The 23,653-nt window shown below is 41.4% G+C and overlaps 1 protein-coding gene across 3 annotated transcripts; it reads left to right on the top strand.

Annotated features, from left to right (window-relative positions):
* The first annotated feature begins 679 nt into the window (after positions 1 to 679).
* On the top strand, positions 680 to 22,590 carry MMRN2 (multimerin 2). 3 transcript variants are annotated; one of them, XM_083866365.1, is made up of 7 exons: positions 681 to 1,489; positions 10,840 to 10,962; positions 11,239 to 11,345; positions 13,238 to 13,300; positions 14,407 to 14,580; positions 15,902 to 17,800; positions 18,785 to 22,590. In XM_083866365.1, the coding sequence occupies exons 1-7, from the start codon at positions 1,224 to 1,226 to the stop codon at positions 19,171 to 19,173; spliced, it is 3,021 nt and encodes a 1,006-aa protein (XP_083722491.1). In that variant the 5' UTR covers positions 681 to 1,223; the 3' UTR covers positions 19,174 to 22,590. The 3 variants fall into 3 exon arrangements, with proteins under 3 accessions (XP_083722492.1, XP_083722493.1, XP_083722491.1); XM_083866366.1 differs by lacking the exon at positions 14,407 to 14,580 and having other exon boundaries at positions 680 to 1,489; XM_083866367.1 differs by lacking the exons at positions 13,238 to 13,300; positions 14,407 to 14,580 and having other exon boundaries at positions 680 to 1,489.
* The last annotated feature ends 1,063 nt before the right edge of the window (positions 22,591 to 23,653 follow it).

The raw sequence follows: 23,653 nt of genomic DNA, 5'->3' as shown, positions 1-23,653 counted from the left end.
GGCAGCAGTGTCTACCACAGGTCAGGGAGGGCACTTCTGTGTTTCTCTATGTTCTTCCACTAAGCATAAAATAGGGGCATCAGGAGAGGGATGCAAATCCAGGCAGTGATGAGGAGATGCAAATTCACAGCCTTTAATAACACAGCCTTCCAAAATCCTGGAGAGATTTTATCCTCTATTTTTAAGCTGGTTTTGGAACGAATCCATAAAAGCTTTACATTTAATGTTCTGCAGGACATACTGAACTTTGGGCTGCTCATCTCATCATTCACACTGCAAGATGATCTAGCAGGACTGCATTCCCACTTGTTTTGTCAGTGGAGCATTATTCTCTTTCACTTTATTCTAAAATGCCAGAGCACATCACCCTGCAGGACAGTGAAAGAAGAAACACAGTTAATGAAAGCAACAAAACTGAAAGCAGCACCACCAGCAAAGCAAAACCAGTAAGAAAACGACATGCAACCTCCACAGCCTTAAAAAAAAACAATTAAAAATGCTTCATTATCCTGACCTCTATGAAGGACAGCTTCATGAAAAATCTTCCATTTTGATGGGACCAGACCATGATTCACAGAGCTACTTTGCAAAGCTCACACAATAATAATGTTCACAGGCTCTTTTATACTGTACCTTTGCTCTGAGCCCCTCAATGCCCACATTTGTTCTACATACCACAACCACTCTGCTGCTAAAGCCAAGGTATTTCAGCCTTTAAACATGTGCAGCACTGGACCAGGCAGGTCTGTGACATTTTCTGCCAGTGCAATGAGAGTCTGTTAGAGCACTCAATATTTTCTTTCCTTTCTTTTCTCTTCCCTTCCTCTAAGCTAACATCCTTTTCCTGTGCCCGAGGGAGAAGGCAGTTGATAAAAGCCGAGTTCCTGTTCACAGATAAGTTTAGAAGGCAGGCAAGCTCAGAAGTTCCTTGAATAAGCTGTATTCCTACCACCTTTCTCTCCCCCCTGTCAGAGACGTGTGAGCCCCACACAGGAACCAGGCTCACATTGTTCACCAGCCACGGACGTTTCCACAGTAGCTGGGAGGGCCGAAAGCTCTTTCCGCTCTTTGTTACAAAATTTTTTTTTAATTTATTTTTTCCTTCCTTCTTCCAACTTTCCAGTTAAAGAATTATCGCTGGGGCATTGCTGAAGCAATTCAGGCTGAGCTTCAGAGGAAAGAACAAGGGACAGGTGTAAGTGGTGTGGGGGAAGCAGGCCAGGATGCTGGTGGAGCTTTTGCTGGTCTGCAGTGCAGTGGGACTGGCAAAACCAGGGGATCACACAGCCCAGCGTGGATATCCTGATGGGGCCGTGCACAGCTCCAAGCCACGAGCTCAGGACACCTCTGCTCATCCCCAGAGAACCCCTCTGCCACACCAAGGAGGTTCCTGGGAGGCAGAAGGGCTCAGGGAAGATACTCAAGATTACCCTTCAAGTCATGAAGACAGAGGGGATTTTGAATCCGTGAGCCCACAGCCCCAAAATGGGTAAGTACTCTACACATAACAAGTGCAATCCTCTCTGATACTTTATATTCTGTTGATACAGGGCTGTTTTCATTAGAATTTTCTCATTAAACTACATTTGGGTTTTAGGGGCCAATCTATATCCAAACAAGAGTGGTTTAAATGCTTTAAGTACACAAAGAGAAAGCTGAATTGCCTGTGGAGGATGAAACCACAGATGGGAGCAGCTCTTTGCTTAATCTGAGACAGCAGAATGGGGTTAGGGGTGTGCACACACCTAGCTCTGCCATAAACCAGAACACTGCCTCTGGCAAAGCAGAACCAGAGGAAGTTAGTTCACTGACTGTTTCTTATCATAAACCAATGCTGATTATTCCTGCTGAGCATGGTGAGCTTTGCCCATTGGCAGAATGTGCCTGCCTGCAGACCTGGGCCTTGGAAATGGAGAGGGAAAGAGAATGGCAGGATGTTAGCAAAATAAAAATAGAGAGGAGTAAATATAACAAAGTAAGGATTAACGAATAAGCATGAAAATTACTACAAATTTCATACCTCCACCCCCTTCCAAAGGTTTTCATGCCAGCAGAATGTTTTTCATGGCAATCTGTAGCAGAACAGTAGCCACTGTCAGAGCAAAAACCATGTATTTCACTAGAAATATTCCCAAACCCTATGATTTGTGTAAGTTTCACAGGGGCATGTAAGTAGGTCTCTAAATGTTTAAAATAGATGAAAACCAAGCAGGACAGTGAATGAATCTTTTATAGCCTTGATGGATGGGTAGAGCAGAGCCCTGTTCAGGAGAGCTGAAACAGCAGCACACTGAGTGCTGTTCACAGCTCAGTGCTTTAGGATGCCCTGGTATTTTTCCCTTAAAATGCTCTTGAGGAAAGAAAAAAAGTGAGATGGAAAGAGACTATAAAACCTTGCTCATGTCATGCTTCCCCTTCATGTAAACTCAAGCATGCAATCTTGTTTCTAATCTCACCTACATGTAAAATTAAGGCCTCCCTTCTGCATGTAACATGGTGAGTGCATGAAAACCTTGCTGTCTCTCATGCTACACCTTCCCACAAATCTGTACCTCTCCCTGAGAGCCCTGAGGCACTTTCTAAAGCCTGCAAGGCTTCCTAATGGGTGCTGTTCGATAATGATGTGCTCTGTTAATTCACCAAGTCCTGGTTAATGCAGTTCAGACACTGCCAGAGGAAGGAAACAAGGCCCAAGGGGTACTCTGGGCTTCTAACTTACACTGCAAGGTGGTAATAATTTGACTGCTAGTTGAAATGCTGAAAACATTCTGAAACTCCCAGTACCAGGAAAATTCAATGCTTTAAAAAGGTCAGCATTGCAGGTCAGCAAGATGCTGTGATACACTGTCCTAATCAGGGTTTCTTCCTTGGCTCTGTGGCTCTGTTCAGCACCAGCTTGTCTAATTCAGCTCAATACCAGTTATGACTCATCCTAATTTCCTCCCAAGGAGAGAAATACTTCCTTTTTATGGAGATAGTTGCATAATGAGTCAAATCATAACATTCTTCCCAATTACAAAGCTATGTGGATGACTACAGACAATCCAGATGTAGCCTGGCAGTGGCCTTGATATATTTGTTGTTTTGTAGAGTTGCCACACTTACAGCACACACAAGGCCAGGCAGCTGCTGGGTCTTGGGAAAGAAATTCAAGATTTTGAGAGGAATTATACCTAAAAGTAAAGGGAGAGAGGGTGAATAAGAAGGGACAACACAATTCTTCTTGTAACCAGACTCCAAATTCTAAAATGGTTGAAGCAACCTTCAGAGTGTGAAGTCCTGGTGTGCCTGTCAGCTGCTGTGGCTGCCCTACCCTGCTCTGCACTGACCAGATGTTGTCGTCAACCTGGTATTTCCTCCCTATGAGTGTGACACATTCCCTGGAAAAGAAAACCATTGGGAAAAGGGGTTTATATCTCTCAAGAGCAGAACAAGAAGAAAAGCATCAGTAGTTAAACAGGAATTGAGAGATAAAGGGAAAGAAAGACATGCCATTAAAAGGTGTGACAGACATGCCAAAAAAAGCCCAGAAGGGTGGAGAAGAGTGTTCTACCAAAATGATGTCTTACATCTATTTGCTTTTGAAATAAGAAAATACTTTTTTTTGCACAACTAGAAAACAAACAAAGCCTATGGTAACTTGGTCTTTGTGACAAAGTTTTGACTCTCATTATTTTAAAAAAATACAAGCAAGAAGAGTTTTGTTCAACCGCTTATTTTCCCTTTGTCTTAGGACTAGTGGTAGTTACAAAATAGTCTTACATTTTAAAAAATGGAGAGTATCATTTTCCATATTGCAGTTATTTGAATAATTGAGACCATCTTGACTAAGGAGTGCAAGGTATTAGTCAGAATCCTCTGGTTTCTGTCTCAACACATGAGACAAAATGATTCATTAGATCCCAGTGAAATGCTGGGAAAATGTTATTTTGATAATTCCTCTAAGAATAATAAGATTTTTTCATGTAAGAGTTTTAAAATATAGATCAGTAAGAAGTCACTGGCCTTTAGAGGAAGAACTAGGTGACAGTTTAGCATCTCAGCTGTTGCTTGTATCTGAACAATAGGAGAAGTTCTGCATGTCCAAATGGACAAATGTCTGCATGTGTACAAAATCAAAACTATCAAAACAAGCTGATTTTCCAAAGGAAATCAACTTTTATCCTGCTTTTCTCCCCACCAGCTGTCTCATATGAGCTGACTACTTTGACTTCAGATATTTCATTCTACTGCTGAGCTAAATGGATTCACACATACCCAAAAGTTTCAGCAGAACTAAAAAGGGAAATTAGGAGACCTGTACATCAGGAACAGCCAGGCTCACAACTCAGACTTCACACTTAGTGCTGGATTTCCTTAAAGAAACCAAGACAAATGAAGCATGTAAAAGGCACATGCAAAAAGCTGCCTGTACCCTCAGTTACCCTGACCTGTCTGTCAAGTAACACTGTAAACCAGATCACTTAAGCATTCCAGGCTAAAAATAATGTTAGGAGAAAGCAGAGGTTATTTTTAACCTTCCCCCTCAGGAACCACAGTGACTGAGCCAGTCCCCAGGTGGAAGTCTCATCCTGTAAGGGAGAAATGGACAGTGGTGCTGGTTTGGGAAGGAGAACAGCAACTACAGCTGGCTTCCCCATCTATCCAAAGTCTCACAGAACTTCTGTTTCCAGAAGTGTCATCACTGCCAAGTGGCCCCTGTTCTGGTTTTGCCCTGCAGCTGGGTAGGTGCTTCATTTTTCCTTCTTTCTTTTGAATACACAAATACAGTGTCAGCTCCTGGGATTTTTTTTACAATATACCTGCAAAAAATGGAAAAACAAAATGGAAAAGTCTCCAAACTTCACCTGATCTATTAATTAGGAAAGACAGAAATCTTCAGCTTAAGTAAATCCTTAATTTTGTTAATATATTTGGAGTGTTGGACACACAGTTCTGTGAAGTGACTCTTGAATAGATTGCAGGTTTCCTGATGCCAGCCAGGGGTGTTGTTATCTCTCTGAAACACTCACCTCTTCCTCTCATTCCACATCAAGGAGCCACAAAGGATCAGGCCCGTTCTCGTGACTACCCAGAGTGTCAAAACATGTAACTCTCCTCCCAAGTGTTCGTGAGCAGAGAAAACCCAAATCATTTCTTCTAAGGAAAGTCAGTGTTCACTCATAATAGCTTATTATTTTTTGTCTACTTTTACAGGAAGAATCCATTAATTTAATTAAGGCCAGTTTCACACTGACTCATCCGTTTCTTCAAAACAAGGCAGGGGATTTTGTAGGAAGCTTATGGGATACTGCAATTTCCCACCAAAGGGGCACAGAACATATGCTTAAAATAAAACAGTTTGAATGAAACCAAAAGTGATCTTCAGTCCCTGACATCCTGCAAAGCAGTGGAACAGCCACTGGGTACTCAACAATAGCTTTTGCAGTGCCAAGTTCATCAACAGAAAGAATGGTTTCCTATCAGAGTTAGGCACTTGGCTCCTTTCAGGACTTCAGGAAAATCCCTGATATTTGGCTGTCGTTGAGCTCAGCTCAGCTGCAGGTGGAAGAGTTCCCCATTAACCTGCTGGATGCAAATGACACAGCTCCACTCCAAACAGTGCAGGAGTTATTGAACCCTCTGTGCCCACGGGATTGATTTGTTTCACAGCTCATTACTGCAAGCTGCAGCAATTAATTTCTTCAGCAGATTGCAATGGAGCTCCTGCTCCAGCACAGCCACAGAATCACTGTCAGCACTATCACCACCTGGAGCCAACACTTTCCTGCTTGTGTGGGTCAGTGCCCCTTGAACAAGTGATCAGCCCTGAACAAATCTCCCCTCCTGCCCCAAAAACAGGGTCAGGACAAACCTTGTTGCACTCTGCCTGCACCCTGGGCAGGTGCCAGTGGGAAGCTTGGCTTCCCAAGCAGTTTTTGACTCCCTGCTATCAGCACAGCTGTGCCAAAGGGTATCAGCCACTGGCTGCAATTCCTGCTTCCAGATGAGCTCTGACAAAGGAGTGAGCAGGCTGTACCAGGGGTGAGTTTAAGTCTGCAGGAATCAGAGGATAAAATCTTAGTGTAAGCTGCCCTGTCAATGGGTTGTAGAGCTCCCATTACAGGGCGGATAAGAGAAATGGGGTAATGGCTATGGATGCTCTTGAAGAGGAAAATCCTCTTGCATTTGCTTCTCTGAAATACATTGTACAACAGTTGAATTTGGCTCAAAACCAGCTGCCAGTCAAGCCTGCTGTTCCTTGAACTCTAGCTCCAAGTTCAGGACTGCATTTGCTCTGAAAGTCTTCACTGCACTATGGCTTTAGGACATCCTGCAGGACAGGACCACCCCAACTGATATCAGTCTACCTGTTGGAATACACTTTGCATTCAATGTGGGTTACTCTGGAAGTTTTCCAGCACTGCATGGAAATCCACGTTTGAAACTACCACTGCCACTTTTCAGTACAGTTTCTTAAGATAAACTGCAAATCAGTCTGCTCTCACCCCAGTGAAAACAAGGGTGTTTCATGGGAAGATCCCACACTCTGCCTGAGAAGGAGTTCTACTCCCTTTGGGAGTTTTCCTGAGGGAAAGATGGAGAAATATGAGATTTTTTGCTGCCTGGGAAGAGCTGGAGAATTCACTGACAGACCACCAGGCATCACTTGTCTGCTAATTAAAAGCCCAGTGCCACCCCGTGCTGCTTTGGAGAGGCAGTGCCTTCCAGAACAGCTGATCACTTTCTGTATTCCATAAAATATAAAATGATACATCTGCCTCAATACTGACATGCACAGTCTTAGTTTAGATTAATTGAAGTGTGGTACTTAATTCCTGTTTTATTGAGGCTGCTTTTTCTTGTCAGTGAGAAATTTGAGAGAAGAAACAACCACAGCTAAAGCCTCATTCTTATAGTCTTCTTCCACTGGTATAAATCAGAAGTCATTCTGTACAAGTTAGAGGAAAATCACTTGTTTAAGCTGAAATAACAGTCTTTTACTACCTTCCTATAGCACACTAAGCAGGAACTACTGCTTATCTGCTGCCTTTTGTGCTGCATAGGAGAATATTACAGTCTTGAAAAATTCTGCACACTGTGAGTAGTAGACACAGGCATGGCTAGGCAGGAGTTTTCAGAGTAATTATAGACACTGGCTTCCTTGGGAATAGAAACCTGAGGAAACTGATGGTGAAGGACAACTCAGTTGGACTGGTACAGCCAAAGGAATAACAAAACTTATGACAAACATCCCAACATCCTGAATTCCTGAAGCTTTTGTTTAGGCAAAAATTCCACTGACCTAGGAAACATCTAAAATTATGCACTGCAGTGCCAATCAAGAGAGCATGTAGCAAGGAGAGCTAAAGTGTGTCAGTCCCTTACTGAGCTGGGGATCATTACTCACACTCACTCACAGGCTGTAATTGTCTGTATGAAGGAAAGACACTACCCCATGTTCATTTGAGCAGAGTAAATTACTGCAGAGCAGACATCTCACCTTTTCTCTTGGTCCTGTGGGTTTTATTTTGTTTGCTGTGATAAAAGGTGGCCCAGTCAAATCCTAGAATCAGAGAGAGAACTGCCTCCATTTTGCTGTTTCAGTAAAAGCAGAACTAGATCCAACGTAAGAAAAAAATCATTTTAGTATCAGTTTCTAAACACCTGAAAGTTTCAAATAAAAAGAGCTTGAGCTAACCTACATTTGCTGAATCTTATTTAAATACAGAATGCTTTGTCATCAGATATATTTAACCTCAGACAGAAGAATACAGTTGCCTCAGAATAAGGCAACTGTGAATAGATATGTGTGAATACACTCTATTTAATAAGATTAATTCATAATTAGAATGAAGTCTGGGGGAAAAAAACACTACAGTCTAGCAAAGAAAATTAAAACACTATGTTCCTGGTTAAAAGAAAAAAAAAAAAAAAAAAAGAAAAAAAAATTAAATTCTTTGGAAAGCCACTGAACAAATGGAACATCTGTAGCCCTGAATTTCCAAGGGTCCTCTCAAGTGTGGCTCTACCTTTCAGCATTGTGATAAATGTTACTGTTCACCAGATCACAGGGAAGGCTTTTCTGCTCTCCTCACATCAGCAGCTTCTCTCTGTCCCTCTCTCTCCCTGGCAGCAGAAGTTTGCACCAAAAGGAAACTGTATTAAAGAGAATAAAAGCACAGGGTGTTAAGTTGGTTACATATTCAGTGAATGAAGCCACATAGTTACAAAGAGGAGAAAAAACCTCAGCAGCAGAACACAAAGCTGCTGTTGTGAAGAAACCAGAAACCAACTCAAGAAAGAAAGAAAGAAAGAAAGTGCTATTTGTGAAGGAGCAGCTCTTTGAAATTTCACAGCCTGATTCAGAGCCTTTGGTGCCAGAGAAGTCCTGCTTGCCTCGCTGAACTTTAGATGAAGCCCTTCTTAGTCTTTTACATTGTTGCACTTAACATTAAAGAATGACAGATTTTTCCTCAAGGTCAATCCTCTTAAGGAGTATTTTTAGTTACAGATAGCAAAGTTTCCCTAAAGGAAGCATTTGTCAAGTTGTAAAAAAAAATACTGCAATAGAAGTTTCATCTTTGGGCACATGTATCTATTTGGCAGCTCATTACAGGCCTTATCTACTTATTCAAGGAAAGAATAAACTTTTATAAGTTTTATGGGACTCAAAATCTCTGAAAGTTTTTGTGATTAGAACAAAATCATGGTATTACACAGCCCTTCAGCTCCACAAATAATCCTTTAAGATCAAGTGAGACACAACCAGTGAATATTAAGAAAACTGGACATAAAGAACTGTGATCAGCATTAAAGGAAGTTATGATTGAGAATCCATCAGATTCCCCCTTTTTTTCCCCTCATGCTACATTCTGCAGAATACCAGTAACTGTCCAAAGCAGGCATCAAGTTGGGATCAACCACTGATTGCATTTCTGACACAACATAAGCCCTTTCTACAAGTGGGAAGCCCACCAGGTACCTCCAACACATTCCAAAAGGAATCCTTGTTCCATGTGTGTGCAATCCAGCAAAAGCACTCACAGTCCCACAGTGCCTCATTCTTGCTCACACAGGTTGATGCATGTGCACATTTGCTTTTGCTCTGTGGGGCTGACATGACTCCAAGGACTTTCTTAGGAAGGACTTGCATATGGTGGGAAAAAAAAAAAAAAAAACAAACAGCCCAGATGGTGATTCACTGGGTGTGGATTGTTTTCATTAGGAAAGAACAAAACCCTGAAGGGTAGAGATCCTGCACCTAGCAACGAGAGCAGGGAGCTCCAGCACCAGGGCCTGGGCACTTCATTTCCCCCAGGAAAAAGGATTTGAGGGGGGAAAGCCTCTCCCAGCTATGCCTTGCCAAGCCCATGAGAGAGGACAGTCCCAAACCAAGCAGAAACCAGGTGCCTGTTTTAGAGCTCTTGAACTGGCACCAAATACCAGAAAAGTGACAGAGCTATTAAATCCTGGCACTCTAAGGCACATCTCAGAGGCATCACTAGTCTGCTGGATTTTACTGAGTGGTTTTACACTCTGACACAGACAGAGTGTTTGACTCTGGAAGAGCAATACTTCAATAAAAATTTGAGGATTTGTCTTCCAGTTCAGTCCCATAAGAACCAAGACTCTCATTGATCATAAGCCCAAAATCTCCCCCAGTCACTTGCAAAGGCCTCAAAGCTACAACTCCAACAAGTTGTTTTGGCTGGAAATCACAACGAAGGCAGCAGCCTCCTTTCCTGTCGTGCTTTCCCAGCACTGCAGGCTTTGCCAGATTCCTGCCCTTGCTTCTAACAGACGAAGAGCTTTGCTTGCATGAGTGCTTGCTGAAATCTCAATCACATTTTCCTTAAGAAACAGGGGAAATGGCAAGCCTGGTGAGCTGTTCCCAGCTAGCCCAGGCTGTCTGCCCTTCCATCCTGATGTTTCCAGCTTCCTCCCCTTCTGCTGGCTGCTGCAGTGCCAGCTTCTGCTTTTGTGCAGGACTCGGTTCCCCATTGTTTTGCCGAGTCCCTGAGAGGGGCAAACTTTTTCCATATATGCTGATAGTTGGAGATTTGGTTCCTGTATTCCCATTTAAAAATATACTCCCTAAAGTTCAGCTGTTTCCATTATAGTTAATACTTGTCGCTTCCTGCCCCTTCTGGTTTTGGATTTAATCATCAAACTTCAGCCAAGTCTTGACTTTAAAGGAAGAGGCTCACCTACACTCACATTAATAGCTGCCTATGTAATTCTGCCTTGGAAAACTATTCAGACTATTAAAACTCACTTGTCCTTGCTAGAAGCATAAAACTAAAACAACCCTTTCCCCTCCAATATTATTTTCCTGCAGGTGATGGGAGAAATTATTTTGAAGCTAGCCTCTTTAATAAAATCCAATCACTTACTTATCTTGAAGAAGCAATGCTTAGGAAGATATTATTAATGGAGTTAATGTTGGATGAAGTTTTCAGAAACAGTCTGCCTCAACCTGATGAGTCAGTCATTAGGCATCTGAAATGGCAACGTGCCTAGAAAGGCAATTTGACATTTAAAGTGACATTAACCCACAAATTATCACGGGTTGGAAATTTCTCCTGCAGAATGAAAGGACTGGAAATGGAACCAATGCATCAAAGTTCAGACAATCAGCCCTTTTGTAACAAATTCAGATAAACATCTCAAATGAAAACAAATGAATTGGGAGTGGAGGGAGAAGGTAGGGAGCATTTTCCACTCTCCTCATCATACAGCTGGGAAAAAAAATACAAAAGTAAAGGCCCTTCTGCTTTTCACTTTTTCTTGGCACTGTTACAGCCAGAGACTTAGAGACCTACTTCAAACCCTTTTCCCACGTTTTTCTTCCACTAGGAACTGGTGTCCCTTCACGCAGTCCCGGCTGGTCACGTACATCGAAGCCTGCATGAAGGAGAAGTACATTGTCAACTCCCAACAGCCCTGCCCAAACGGAGCCCCAGACTGCCAGAAGATCATGTAAGTGTCCTAAACAAACCAGTGAAGAAAACAGGATTTTCTCTGAAGTATCTAAAGGAATGTTTTTAACAGTACTGAAGCTTCGTCATTATTTCTAGGGGAGTTTTAAACAAATTCCTATCTGCCTTGGTATCTGTGACACTTCGGAATAATGTGTTTAATAACAGAACTGTCTCTACACCTCATCAGAATATTACAGAAGTTGAGGATCAGTCCAAACTTGATGGCAAAGGACTCTATTATAAGAAATCTAATGCCCAGACCATTCCTCCCCAGGTACAGGACAGCTCTGAAGCCAGTCTACCAAGTGAAACAGAAGGTTTTGAAGTCTTTGCAGTGGAAATGCTGCCCTGGATTTATTGGCAAGGACTGTGAACAGCGTGGTAAGCAAAGCTGGAGAATAAGTATAGGAATGAATGATTAAATGCCAGGCACAATGGCAAGAAATGAATTTGCCTAATTTTCCTCCTTTCTTTCCGAATTGATGTCTTGTTTTTTTCAGTCTGCTATGTCCCAAATCCTTGATACTTTGAGACAAGAGCTGTTGTAATTAGCTGTTGTAATTAGTTAAACAGATTAGCTACTTATTGTCCTGTTAATAGCACCTTTGTAATCTTTACACATGGAGAAGGGTATTCATTTGCTGGAAAGCCTGTCAGATGTCCATCTTAGAAAAGTCCATCTAGGAATGCTTAGTTGCAGGTAATGACATCAGAAGGCAACACTAGTATGTGAAATACCCCTATTTCACAGGGTGAAATCACCTGGCTTGGAAATCACAAAGTGTCCATGTTCAGAGGAGAGGACAGCCCTCACTCTGCAGTCTGCACTGCTCCTCCTCTCTCTGTTTACCCTGGCTGCAAAGGCTCCTCAAGCAGGGAGCAGCTCTCAGCACAGGCAGGAACAGTGCTCAGACTGTAACCTCCATGAAAGCTCCAGGAACAGCCTTTAGAGTGAACCACTGTAACCCACTGCACTGTTGAATAAAGCAGTGGAGGCAGCAGGTTGAGGGAGGGGATTTCCCCCCCTCTGCTCTGTTCTCCTGAGACTCCACATGGAGTCCTGCATCCAGCTCTGGGGTCCCCACCTTAAGGACACGGACCTGTTGGAGTGAGCCTGGGGAAGGAGAGGCTCGGAGGAGACCTCAGATCACCCTTCAGGACCTCATGGGGCTACAAGAGAGATGGAGAGGGACTTTTCACAAGGGCACATACTGGTGAGACCAGGGGAAATGGCTTCAAACTGAAATAGGGCAGGTTTAGATTAGATATTAGGAAGAAACACTTTATTATGAGGGTGGTGAGGCACTGGAACAGGTCTCCCAGAGAAGCTGTGGGTGCTCCATCTTTGCAAGTGTTCCAGGCCAAGTTGGATGGGTATCTGAGCAGCCTGGGACAGTGGGAGGTTCCCTGCCATGGAGAGGAGGTGAGAATTAGATGGTTTTTAAGGCCTCTTCCAACCTAAACCATTCCATGATTCTATGATCTGTGCAGCTGCTAATAAAGGGAGAGGGGAGGCAGTGTGGTTTAAAAACTGGTGGTTTAAAAATGGCACCAGCAGGATTTAGCAAATAATACTCAAAAAGCAGAATTTAAACAGATTTAAGAATTTAAATGGAATTAAGGGAATTCAAATGGATAAAAGGTAATTCCCTCTAGCAATTAAGGAACCATAACAAAAAAGGCAAACATATGCCTGAGAATTTTTCCACAATCTACATCTAACTCACCTGGACTCCACAGATAAAAATCCCTGTAGGTTTACCTTTTCTTCACAGAAAGCTTTCATTTGTGGGTGATCTTTAGGTGGTGAACTTCACTCATAGTGTTGGCAAGATATTACCAAATGCAGTGCAATATTTTAGTCTATTGTTACACTCATTGACCAAAACCAGCTCCTCCATCATCATCTCCTCATTTGTACAGCATCACTCACTGGTGCTGCCACCAGAATGTTCAGGTAACTGTGGAACAAGGAAGAGGGATTTGCAGATGGGACCCCCAGAAAAAGAAAAAGGCCCCATTTATTTGCAATAGACTAATATCTTATGAGCAATAACTTGGCTTGAGTTAAAAATCCCCATGCTATACTGCACAGCACTGCCAATGTTGTTTGCCAGTGCAAAGGAAGTAAGTTCTCCAGGGAAGGTGTTCTTTCCCCAGGAAGCCTGTCTCCACACCAGTTACACAACACATGAAACTCCTGTGTGGCCTTGCTAAAATGTAGTCATTTCTGCATCTCAAACATTTTCTCAGCTGTGTCATCTCCATTGCAGATCCTAATTTTATTCTGGTGCCAGGAACCGAAACTGAAGGACGAGAAGAGTTCTCAAACCACAGTATGTGCTTGAAGTTATTTTGCTTGTCATCCTTTTACCTCTCAGTCACTGATCAGGGAAAAAAAAAAAAAAAAAAAAAAAAAAAAAAAAAAAAAAAAAAAAAAAGATTTGAAGCTGTAATTTTAAAGTGATAAGCTATGGACATATGGACAATCTCTCTAGTGAAAGCATTCTCTGGGAAAGCTTTGAAACAATACATTTATTGACACAAATTAAGGCTTTTGCTGTAACACTCTGTGAATGCTCACAACAAAGCATCCCAAGGTTTCAAAGCTGTCTGGTAGTCAGGGGATGCCAGCTGGTGCAAAGCCCTACCCTTTCAGTGGCATGGATGTTAACCCCTTGCTCTGCAAAGTGGGTTCACAGGACAGCACACCATGCTCACAAATCTACGAGAACAACAATGCACTGAAAATGCTATTTTAGAACAGCTCCCCAGCAGCTCTGAGATTACAATTACAAGGTACCATAGATTTGTATATCAGGCACTCCACCCCAGCAGTGTAAGTACCAAGAAGGACCTTCCTTTACCACCTGGGAAATGCTGTGGCTTCCAGTGCTTTTAAGTGCCTTTCTGCAATTAGCTTCAAGGAAGTATTGCACACTTAGACATCTACAGCTCAAATTCACAAGTATTTATTTAGAAAAACATCAGTTAAAGGGTCCCTCCAGGAGTCAGCTCTGACACTGTACACACTGTGCTCCTGATTCCTCAGTGGAATGTCTCAATTGCTCTTTCATCCCCTTCTTTTATTCTAGGTTGTTAAACCCTGCCATCCTTTCAGTCAATGAAAAGAGTTAGTATTCCAAAACATTTTTATGGCATGGAGAGATTTCTAATTAAGAGCATTTTATTGCCATCATGGCTCTTGTAGCTGAAGTTCTCCACAAATATTTGAATATATTACGTTTCCACCACTGTTGAAAAAAAATCCTTGCAGACAAACTGCAGTTTAAGGTGCCAGAAATCAACAGACCCCCTAAATGTCAGTGCAAAATTTTCAGAGTGAGAACCAGACAGGTGTTCTCAGAGGTCTTGCATGAATACCTGTCACCTGGTCGCTGCACCCTGTTGCATGACTTTGTTTTTCTAATCTTGTGACTAGTGTCAACATCAGTGGATTCAAGAGAAATGTTCGAAGTCATTCAAAATCATGAGGCTTTACTGGATGATCTTCAAAGTGATATTCATCAAGCAGCCAGCACCTTAAGTGATTTACAGAGACTATTTGAAAACAACGGTACAAGCATGATGTTAGAAGTGAACCAGAGCAATTCAGGTGAGAGGTCTGATGCAGGAATTATCAGCCCATGACAGGCCCTGTGAAACCACACAGATCACAAAAGCAAAAATACCCTGATATTCCTTGGTCTGCTGGTTGCTTCTAAAGAGAGAAAAAATGGGTGCAATCCCAAGGCAAATAAATGAACCAAAGAGTAACTCAAAATGGGAAATGAAAGGAAAGATAGAGTTCAAAACATGCCTTAATCACAGAATAAAGAGGTTGCTTATGTTTAAAAAATGTTAACCTTAATACTCTGCTTCTATGGCTTCCTCTCTTCTGTGGGGGTGCACAGTTTAGTTCTGTTCTTTTTTCATACTCATGCTATATACTCTGACGTGTGGAACAGCACACTGCTGTTATATAAAAAAATGAAACATTTGACCCATCTCTGGAACGGTGATCCTACCATATATAGGAGTGGGAAAAAAAGAGCTGCTGAATTTAACTCACCATAGTGAGCCACTGGCTTGCAGAAACATTCTTTAAGGGTACAGACTATGGTACTCAGGTTTGAACTTTAAAGTTAGAAACTGAACCTTAGTATTGTAGCCCTGGTTCGTGCCTGATATGTTTTGGTTTCTGAAATTCCTTTCCCAGGGAATTTTCTGTAAACAAGAGACATGTTTACATCCTTTTCCTAGGAGGGACTTCTCTTGATGTCCCTCTGGTCTGACCAATGTGACTGAAGAGGTTTGTCTTCTTGTCACCAATCAAATTGGTCTGTGTAAGAGAGTATATAAAGGGAAACAATTCCTGAGAATAAAGGAGTCACTTTTTCAGCCTTCTGAAGTCAGTCTGTGTGTCGTTGTGGTGTACAATAGCAACGTTAGTATAATTCCCATATAGTCCAGATACTTCACAGATTTTTCAAGTTATTTACTCCTGACCTAGAATATTCAGCTGTTGAGATGTTGTATACCTTCGTGGAGTTGAAAGCATGAGAAAAAGAACATTATGACACAGTCAATAAAGGAAGAGCCCACCAACTAAGAACTGTTGGGAAAATGGGCAGTTATGGCCACTTGCTAAACCACCTGTCCAGGGGTTTCAAAAAGCATAATTTATAAGACCTAAATGGGGAAGTCAACACATATCCAAGTTATTTTCTGTGCACTCATGGACACCATGTGCTTTACAGTAACAGATTTAACACCAGGCTATTTTTGCAAGAGTTGAAGTTTATCATGAGGTCAGATTCTGGGGAGTAAGATGGCAACTACTATAGAAAAATTCACACTTGAGTTATCCTGGCTAGATTGTGTTCCAAAAGCAGAATTTAAATGTAATTTTTTTTTTTTTTCAACTGTTTTAACAGATCATCAGGAAAGGCTTCTGCAGCAAGTTTTGTTTCCTCACGTGGAGAACTTTCTTAGGAAACATTTTAACCCAATGTGGGCAAGCTTCAACAGGAGCTTACAGAACCTCTCCAACATAGTAAGAAACCTGTCCCATGATGTGGAGGCCAACAAGAGAAGCATAGAAAGATTCCAAGAGAGCACTGTGCCCAAGAAGGAATTCCAGGAGCTGGGAACTAAATTTGAATCAAAAGTCCAAGAAAACATCATGAAAGTTGATCAGGCAAAAAGAGATATAGAGAGCCAAGTGCACATGCAGCAGGCTAATATTCACTATAACCTCAGCATGATCAAGGCAGATACTGACACAAAACTCAAGAAGCTTCATAAGATACAGCAGTCTCATTTCTTAGCTTTGAACAACAGCATAGCAAACATGAAACAAGAGCAAAACCTTCTTGAAGATAAATTGGAGGCTTTGAAAAAAAATTTAACAGGACTCTCTTCCCATCATGGTCCCAAAGATGAAAACAGCCAATTTACCATCAAACAGATGAATGACATTCTGTCAGGGCATGCAAAGCAGATTAAAGAACTTTACATGGAGTCAGACGTGGCCTTTCAGAATATTGCAGTTTTAGAGAGGTGGTTTAAGGAGTTAAAGAAAAACATCTCAAAATACAGGCCAGAAGATCTCACAATAACTTTAGCTGAGAAATCAGTCATTATGGAAGAAAACAACGCAGCAATGGAAAGGCAGATATCAGAGCTCAACTACACCCTCTCAAACCTTCAGGAAAACTATTCAGATCTGCTGCGGTACATGGAGGAATGCAATTGCCAGAGAATATCCTCTGACACCGATGTACTGGAGGAAGGTCCCAGGAATAGCACTTATTCCCTTGAAGACACCCAGTCAAAGGACATGAAGAAGCACTTGGAGTCCGTTTTCAGAGATATCTTCAAGAGTGAAATTGAAGAGCTCTCCTCAGCCATTCCGTCCATCCATCTGTCTCTGAGCCTCCGTCAGGAGGAGAACAGACAGCTTCAGTCACAGGTGACGGCTTTTTCAGAAGATGTAGGTTTGCTGAAGAAGAAAGACGAAGAGATTCATCGACACATCAAGCATCTCAACAGTTCTTTCAGCTCTCTTTTGACTGATGCAATGCGGCACGAAGAAGCGCTGGAGGCTCTACTGAGACACGAATTTCTGGACATCATTTTTGAAGATGATTTCGGTAGTCTAATACCATCCGTGTTCGAGCTGCAAGAGTCTCTCAGACACTTCTCAGATAAACTGCAAGAACAAAATGTGACTTTAGAATCTCTTGTGAGGAGATTTCATCCCTTGGGGAGAGGTCACCAGGATAACCATGATGCTCACACATCTCCCAAGGAGGAAACACAAACCTCCTCTACTCCACATGAAGCCAGCAGCCAACGCACCATCAGAGAACACATGGAACCCAACTATGAGGCTGCCAAAGATGACTCCTTGGACAGCTCAACTTATAATGATATCATGACTCTGAAGAATGACATCAAACACCTGAGCCTGGCAATCAAGAGGCATGAATCCAGAGGTGAGGAGAGTCTCTGCTGCAATCACACAATAGCAAATGCAATTGAGCCACTCAACGTTTCTGTAGAAACTCTCTCTGCAGATTTAGCAACCATGAAGCGGAATCTGGAGGAACACCTGGTGACTTTTAAAAAGCTGTTTGGAAGTAACGAAGAATTAGGTGCCTCAAATATAAGTCTGGATGTTAAAAAGATTCAGTCAATGCTGAACAAAAAAGGGAGAAGGCAACAGAAAGGTCAAGACAAGCAAAGAGACAAGAAAAGGCCTGAGAAGCACAGAGAAAATACACAAACAATAAGTGGAAGAAATACGGTGCAGACAGAACTTGTGGACAAAGGTGCGTTCTTTTCTTTTACTTGCTCATGGGCAGGTCTAGCTTCTTTCTGAGCCCTGATGCGAGTTCCACACACAAAGCACATTAGTATTAGTTATGATAACTGCCAGGTATCTTGTGGGATGCGGGAGGGGGAAATTCCGACATTACTTACATCCTCCCTCTCCACCAAAAAAAGCAGTCTGAGTGAGAACCAAGCTGATATTCTGCTGTGTTTTGCTTAAGGCCAATAAAATTACACCCATTATAGCTGCTAGAAAATTGGCCTTGAATTAATTCAACTTCAGGTGTTTAGAAGACAGATTTTGTTTTTAGATGCTTGTGTTAATGCAGGAACAGTCTTCTCTTTGGAAGCTGATGTGAAATGCTTGTTTTTCCCTGTCACTTGACTCTGGAAGGAGCCAACTCAAAGCACCAAACCCTTCCCAAGGCAGACAGATGCATTAAATGAACTGCTATAATTTGCACAAGTGGAACAGGCAGGACTGACCAGAGAGCACATACTCTCTCTTTTACAACTAAGCTTCAGAGACAAATTTTCAGCTTATACTTCACTGGGACTGGCCAGTTCCCTTTCCCTACCATAAGCACCTGGTAATTACAACCACCACAGCTTTAACATTGGCTTTTATGATTGCAGCCCTTGCTATGGACAAATAACATAGAGCAAAAATCAGCCCCTTTAGGCATCTGTGCTGCAAAACTGTATTTAAGACTGAAAAAGCAGAGAACATATTCTTAACCAATTTATTTTTAGGACAGTAAAAAAGTGCTACTTTTTCCCCCCAGGGTGGTCCCAGTGTTATACTTTTCCAAGAGTTCTGGGGAATAATTTGATCTACTCCACTGCACAAAGCCATTTCCAGTGTCTAGCTTTGCAAAGCAGCATGTAAAAATCAGGCCTGATAGAGATTCACCTTCTCTGTCACCCTGGAGAGAGAAGAGTGCTCACTCACTGCTAAAATCCTGTTCCTCTTTCTTTTTCAGACTCACTGGTGGCATTCCACGTGGGATTCTCAGAAAGAAAGGATAACGAGAAAACCGTGAGGTTTAACGAAACATATCTCAATTATGGAAACAGCTACTTCTCTGAACATGGCCACTTCAAAGCACCACACAAAGGTGTCTACCTGTTTGTCATCTCTGTGGAGTTCAACTCAGGACCAGCACTGGGACAACTCTCCTTCAGCCGTGGGTACAAAAGGACTCTGTCAAGCAGCCAGAGGAAAACCCCACATGGAAACACCATGACTACTTTTGCTATGGCAGAAATGGAGAAGGGGGAGACAGTGTGCTTTGAACTGCTGCACGGCTCTGTGGTGAAAAGAAGTCCACCTGGGACAACTATGGGTGGATTCCTAATATCTAAAACTTGAATAGTGACATTTGTTTTATTAATCTCTTTCCATAGATGCAATGGATGCATTCACTATTGCTTCATCTGTGATGTATTCAATGCTGCTGCATGTGTTTAAACATAGCACTACCCTAGGTTTGTCTTCATGCTTCTTTTCTGGAAGTGTCTGGCTTTTGATTAGTTGCTTATGAGCAGCAATGGGATTTTCTTTTAAGTGAAAAGCTAATGGTTTGGACTCCAGATGTATCAGCACACACATTCTCAAACCCTTCCAATGTGAAAACTGCACATAAAAGTTTTGTGGGACTTTCTTCACTTTTAAAACAAATTTCTCTTTTCCCTTGGCAAAAGAATATCTTCCCATGGCAAATACCCCCATTCAGCAAGGAAAAGATTTTAGGTAGGACTGCACACTCTCATGTTATGTGGATGGTACCTTAAAACCCAGAAGCCAGGGCAATTTTACCTTTCAGTTCTCTGTGGACCATGGACTATCTTGGAAACTTCTGCAACTCCAATGTCCCAGTCTGTGCACAACAGGAACACTAGAAGAGATCCATCAAACCCAGTAAAATTCACTCTGTTGCCAGTACTTGCAAGCAAGGATCTCATAAGTGGCCCAGTGAATTTGTTTCTGGGCCTGTGATGTATTTCAGCTACACTGCAAAAATTTAAAGCATTGTTAAGATTAATTACATTTACATTTAGACACTAGGAAAATGTCAACAATATTTTAGAACTATTGGTGAAAATGCAGTTTATTTCTAAAGTTAATCCTGGAGATTATAATGAATTCAGCCCAGAGTTCAGCACTTAGTAAATATTTTAAAACCAATCAAGCAAAACTAAAACCAAAAGGAAAGCTCATTGGTCTGTGATCACTGCTGAATATAAATTTGTAATCAGAGTAAACCAAAGAGTAGAACTTTTGATATGTAGAGGGTTTTTTTTTTTTTAATTTCCAAAACTTCAAGGTGACCATGCTTGGTCATGTCTTAAACTTTTCTTCTGTCAAATAAAACTTCCCAAAGAATTTCACTTTAGAGAAGTTTAAGTATTCTGGTATTTTTGTCTACCCTAATACCTTACAAAGCAATATTAAAACATTTAAATTTGCCAAAATGAAATGCACTTTGAAATTTCCAGTATTTTTAATGAAGATAAAAATTCTTATTATGTAAATGCACCCCTGTCACTGTTAGGGACAGGAAAGAACCACACTCACCGTCAGGTTCAAGTGAGGAAAGAAAGGACAGTTTATTATGATTTGGGGTTTCAATAGGATTTGGAATTTGATCAAGGATGGGAGGACTGGAGGAACACCTCTGTGACCCCAGTGGTGAATTCAGAAATTCATCATAGAGACGAATGAAAACAATCAACTTTGTTTTGAGAAATTCCACTAGAAGGAATGTAAACAAGATTACCACAAAACTGAAAATCAGGGTGACACACTCCTTTAAGGTGGCATTTTTAACACATCTATTCTGCTGTTAAGAATTTTCTCCCCACCTACCTGTATCCTAAGCAATGCTAAATTGTCATTAACTATTAAAAACTCCCAACACACTGGTACCAACACACAATGCACTTAAACCAAGAGTTTGACAAGCAGACAATACATATCTTTTGAAATAAAGCTACAAAGCAATTTCAGCTACTGAGCTGCTGAGAAGATTTGTTTTCTCTATCCTGAAAAATCCAAGAAAACTAACAACAAAAAATGCTCCTTATCTCCTCCTGGCCAATACTGATGTCCACAGGAGATGCCCAGGCTGGGTGTCCCTGTTTTCCTAGCACAGTCATGGCTCACACTGCTCTGCTGCAGGCAGCACAAAGTGCCTGCAAACTCAGGGTCATTTTCTGTCCCACTTTTGCTCAAAATATCTGAGGGAAGAAAGAAAATAATAAAACTGAAGTGGTGAAATGAAGAAAACCATCAGATTGGAAGATTAGGTTCTTTTAGTACAAAGCCACCATCCTGCAGTGACTCAGATGGGTTTTTACCAGTGTTCCTCCAACTCCTGATTTCTGTGGTGGCAGCATTCTGCAGAGCCAGGTGTGCTGCCCAGGTCAGGGGGGTTCAGGGAACACCTCACCTTCAGTGCACACCAATTCTGCACCTACCAGCCAAGTTCCACAAATAAGCACTGCTGGGGAATACGTGTATGTTACGTATGGGGGATATGGTACACGTATACATCTCAAAATACCTTGTTTTTAAAGCTTTGACAGAAAGCTTCAACTGGAATGAAAACCACATGGAAATGGACACAGGAGGTAGCAGAGAGCACTGCAGTTCATCCAGCCAGGACTTCCAAAGGTGTGGTGTCCTTCCTGGTACTTACCAGAGTTTACTTTCCTTGAAGAGTCTGCCAGATGAGTTCAGAGAACACTGACTCCAGAGTGAACAAAACGTTAATTTAAACATGTTTTTGTATTTTAAAGACATATTCAAATATGTGCTTAAGTTAGCCACTTGCACATACAAAGAAGACACATTTGACTGGAAGACTAATTTTTAGACTACGAGGCAAAAAATTAATGAAAGACAATGGGTTAAATCACTCTGCTGGCTGCAGGAAGACTGACTTCCTTCTCAAGCAACAAGAGAATGATGATTAATCTACTGGGCTGTGGCTTTGTTTGTTCAAAGCAATAAACCACCTTTTTTATAAGCCTCCATCTAAACCACTCCTGCATTTTTTTGGTGGGATGGTTGGTTGGGCTTTTTTATTAGATTAACACAGCCACATAACTATGACCTGTATTTTTAGGCAAACTAGAAGAATCAGTTTAATGAAGATAATCTAAAATACAGCTATTGCTTGGCTCAGTGGATTTAGGAGAATTTTTAAACGTGGAAAACAACCTGAAGTTGAGCATAGACACTGGGAAGAATTGTTTTAAGAGTTTCAGTTTCTCTCACAGCAGACTGACTAGACTAATGTGCCTGATGGCCAGGCAGCAATAGGCACAGAAACATGTGCTCACTCCAGGATACAGATACATATAATGTCAATCTGACTGTCATCTTTAAAAATAAAAGCTTCCAACAGCTTTTAGTACTTCCTTAGAAACCCGACAGAAAACATCACCACTGCTTCAAGTTTCTGTACTTGCAGATCAAACCACTAAGCTTTGTAATAAGGTAGAAAGCTGTGCATCTTAACTGCCTTCATGGAAATATTCTGTTACTGACCTGCTGCTTTAGGAATGTCAGTATCTTATAGTAAATTTTAAAATAAAAGTATCTTATTTTTTTTTTCTTTTCCATTACTAAGACAACCTCATTACTCTACTCCCAATTCAAGTACTGGCTGTATCATATATGAACAATTTTACTTTCTATAGATCCACCAGTGCCTGAATTCTGCAGATAATATCCACATCAAGCCAGTCTGAAGCCCACTGAGGTCTCCTCATGAAGCAGACTCAGCAGTGGTCCTTTCATGGCTGGGATTCACAGCTGACACTGATCTACTGCATTAACATCAGTGAGAAACATCAAAAGGGTGTTCTGGGGAAGGGTGAAGATAAAACTGCAGAAGGAATTAAAGAAATTTAAAAAAATTAAATCTGATCCTTTCTGAATTTAGCGATACTTCTGCTATTTAGTTAAAACCTTGTGATTCCATTTGCCAACTACTCAGTTTGATTTTCTGTACGCCCACAAAAATCCACGTGGGGTGTTTACCCATTTCACTGCAGCTGTTCCATCTTTTAGATGCTTCTGCAAGCTCATCAGTAATATATTTTATATAGTGGCCAAATCCCCACCCATTTATAAAAGAGAATATTTCGGTATTTATTACTAGCAGGCAGTAGAACTTATTTTCACCTCCCAAAACTCCCCTTTTTTTTTTTTTATATTTTTTTTTTTTTTTTTTGGGCCAAATAACTGTTTCTTTAGGACAGAGCGCCCCCCTGTGTCCGTTTCACGAAACAACAGAGAGAAAAAAGCTGCTCGTTTAACACGGACAGCGCCAACACTCACCCGCAGTTTTCATCATGTCCTTCTGCAGTGCTAACACCAAACCCCAGCTTTAAAACCAGCCACCACCACTGCAATCATTCCATTCCACAAGCAACGTAATAGCCACGACCACAGGAAAAAGGTTTACTTTGCCAAAACACTAATTTAAGGAGACCTTGTGCAGTCTAATTTCTGGGTATTTATATGTTAAAGGAAAGAAAGGTTTGAAATGACATGGCTAATCTTTCCACTGCACTTTCCAGAGCTGTATTGCAAGAATTTAACACTTGATTGTATAGGGAAACAAATCAAGGCTTATAAGTATAATATATTGCTAAGAGTTTTTATGATGTTCAGATATCAAACCTTTCTAGCTACTGTAAAAGATGTATTTAAACCTAAGATTATTCCTGATTAAATGCAAAAAGAGAAAATAAACTGATCTTACTTCTTTTTCCTTGTAAACTGAAGGTGAACTCTATGGAGAGTAGAAGCCAATACACTTCTGCAATGAGGAAACAAA

This window comes from Zosterops lateralis (genome assembly GCF_965231275.1).
Source record: "Zosterops lateralis genome assembly, chromosome: 8".
NCBI lineage: Eukaryota > Metazoa > Chordata > Aves > Passeriformes > Zosteropidae > Zosterops > Zosterops lateralis.
Note: the sequence above shows the minus strand (reverse complement) of the source record. Positions and strands in the feature narration are given on the sequence as shown.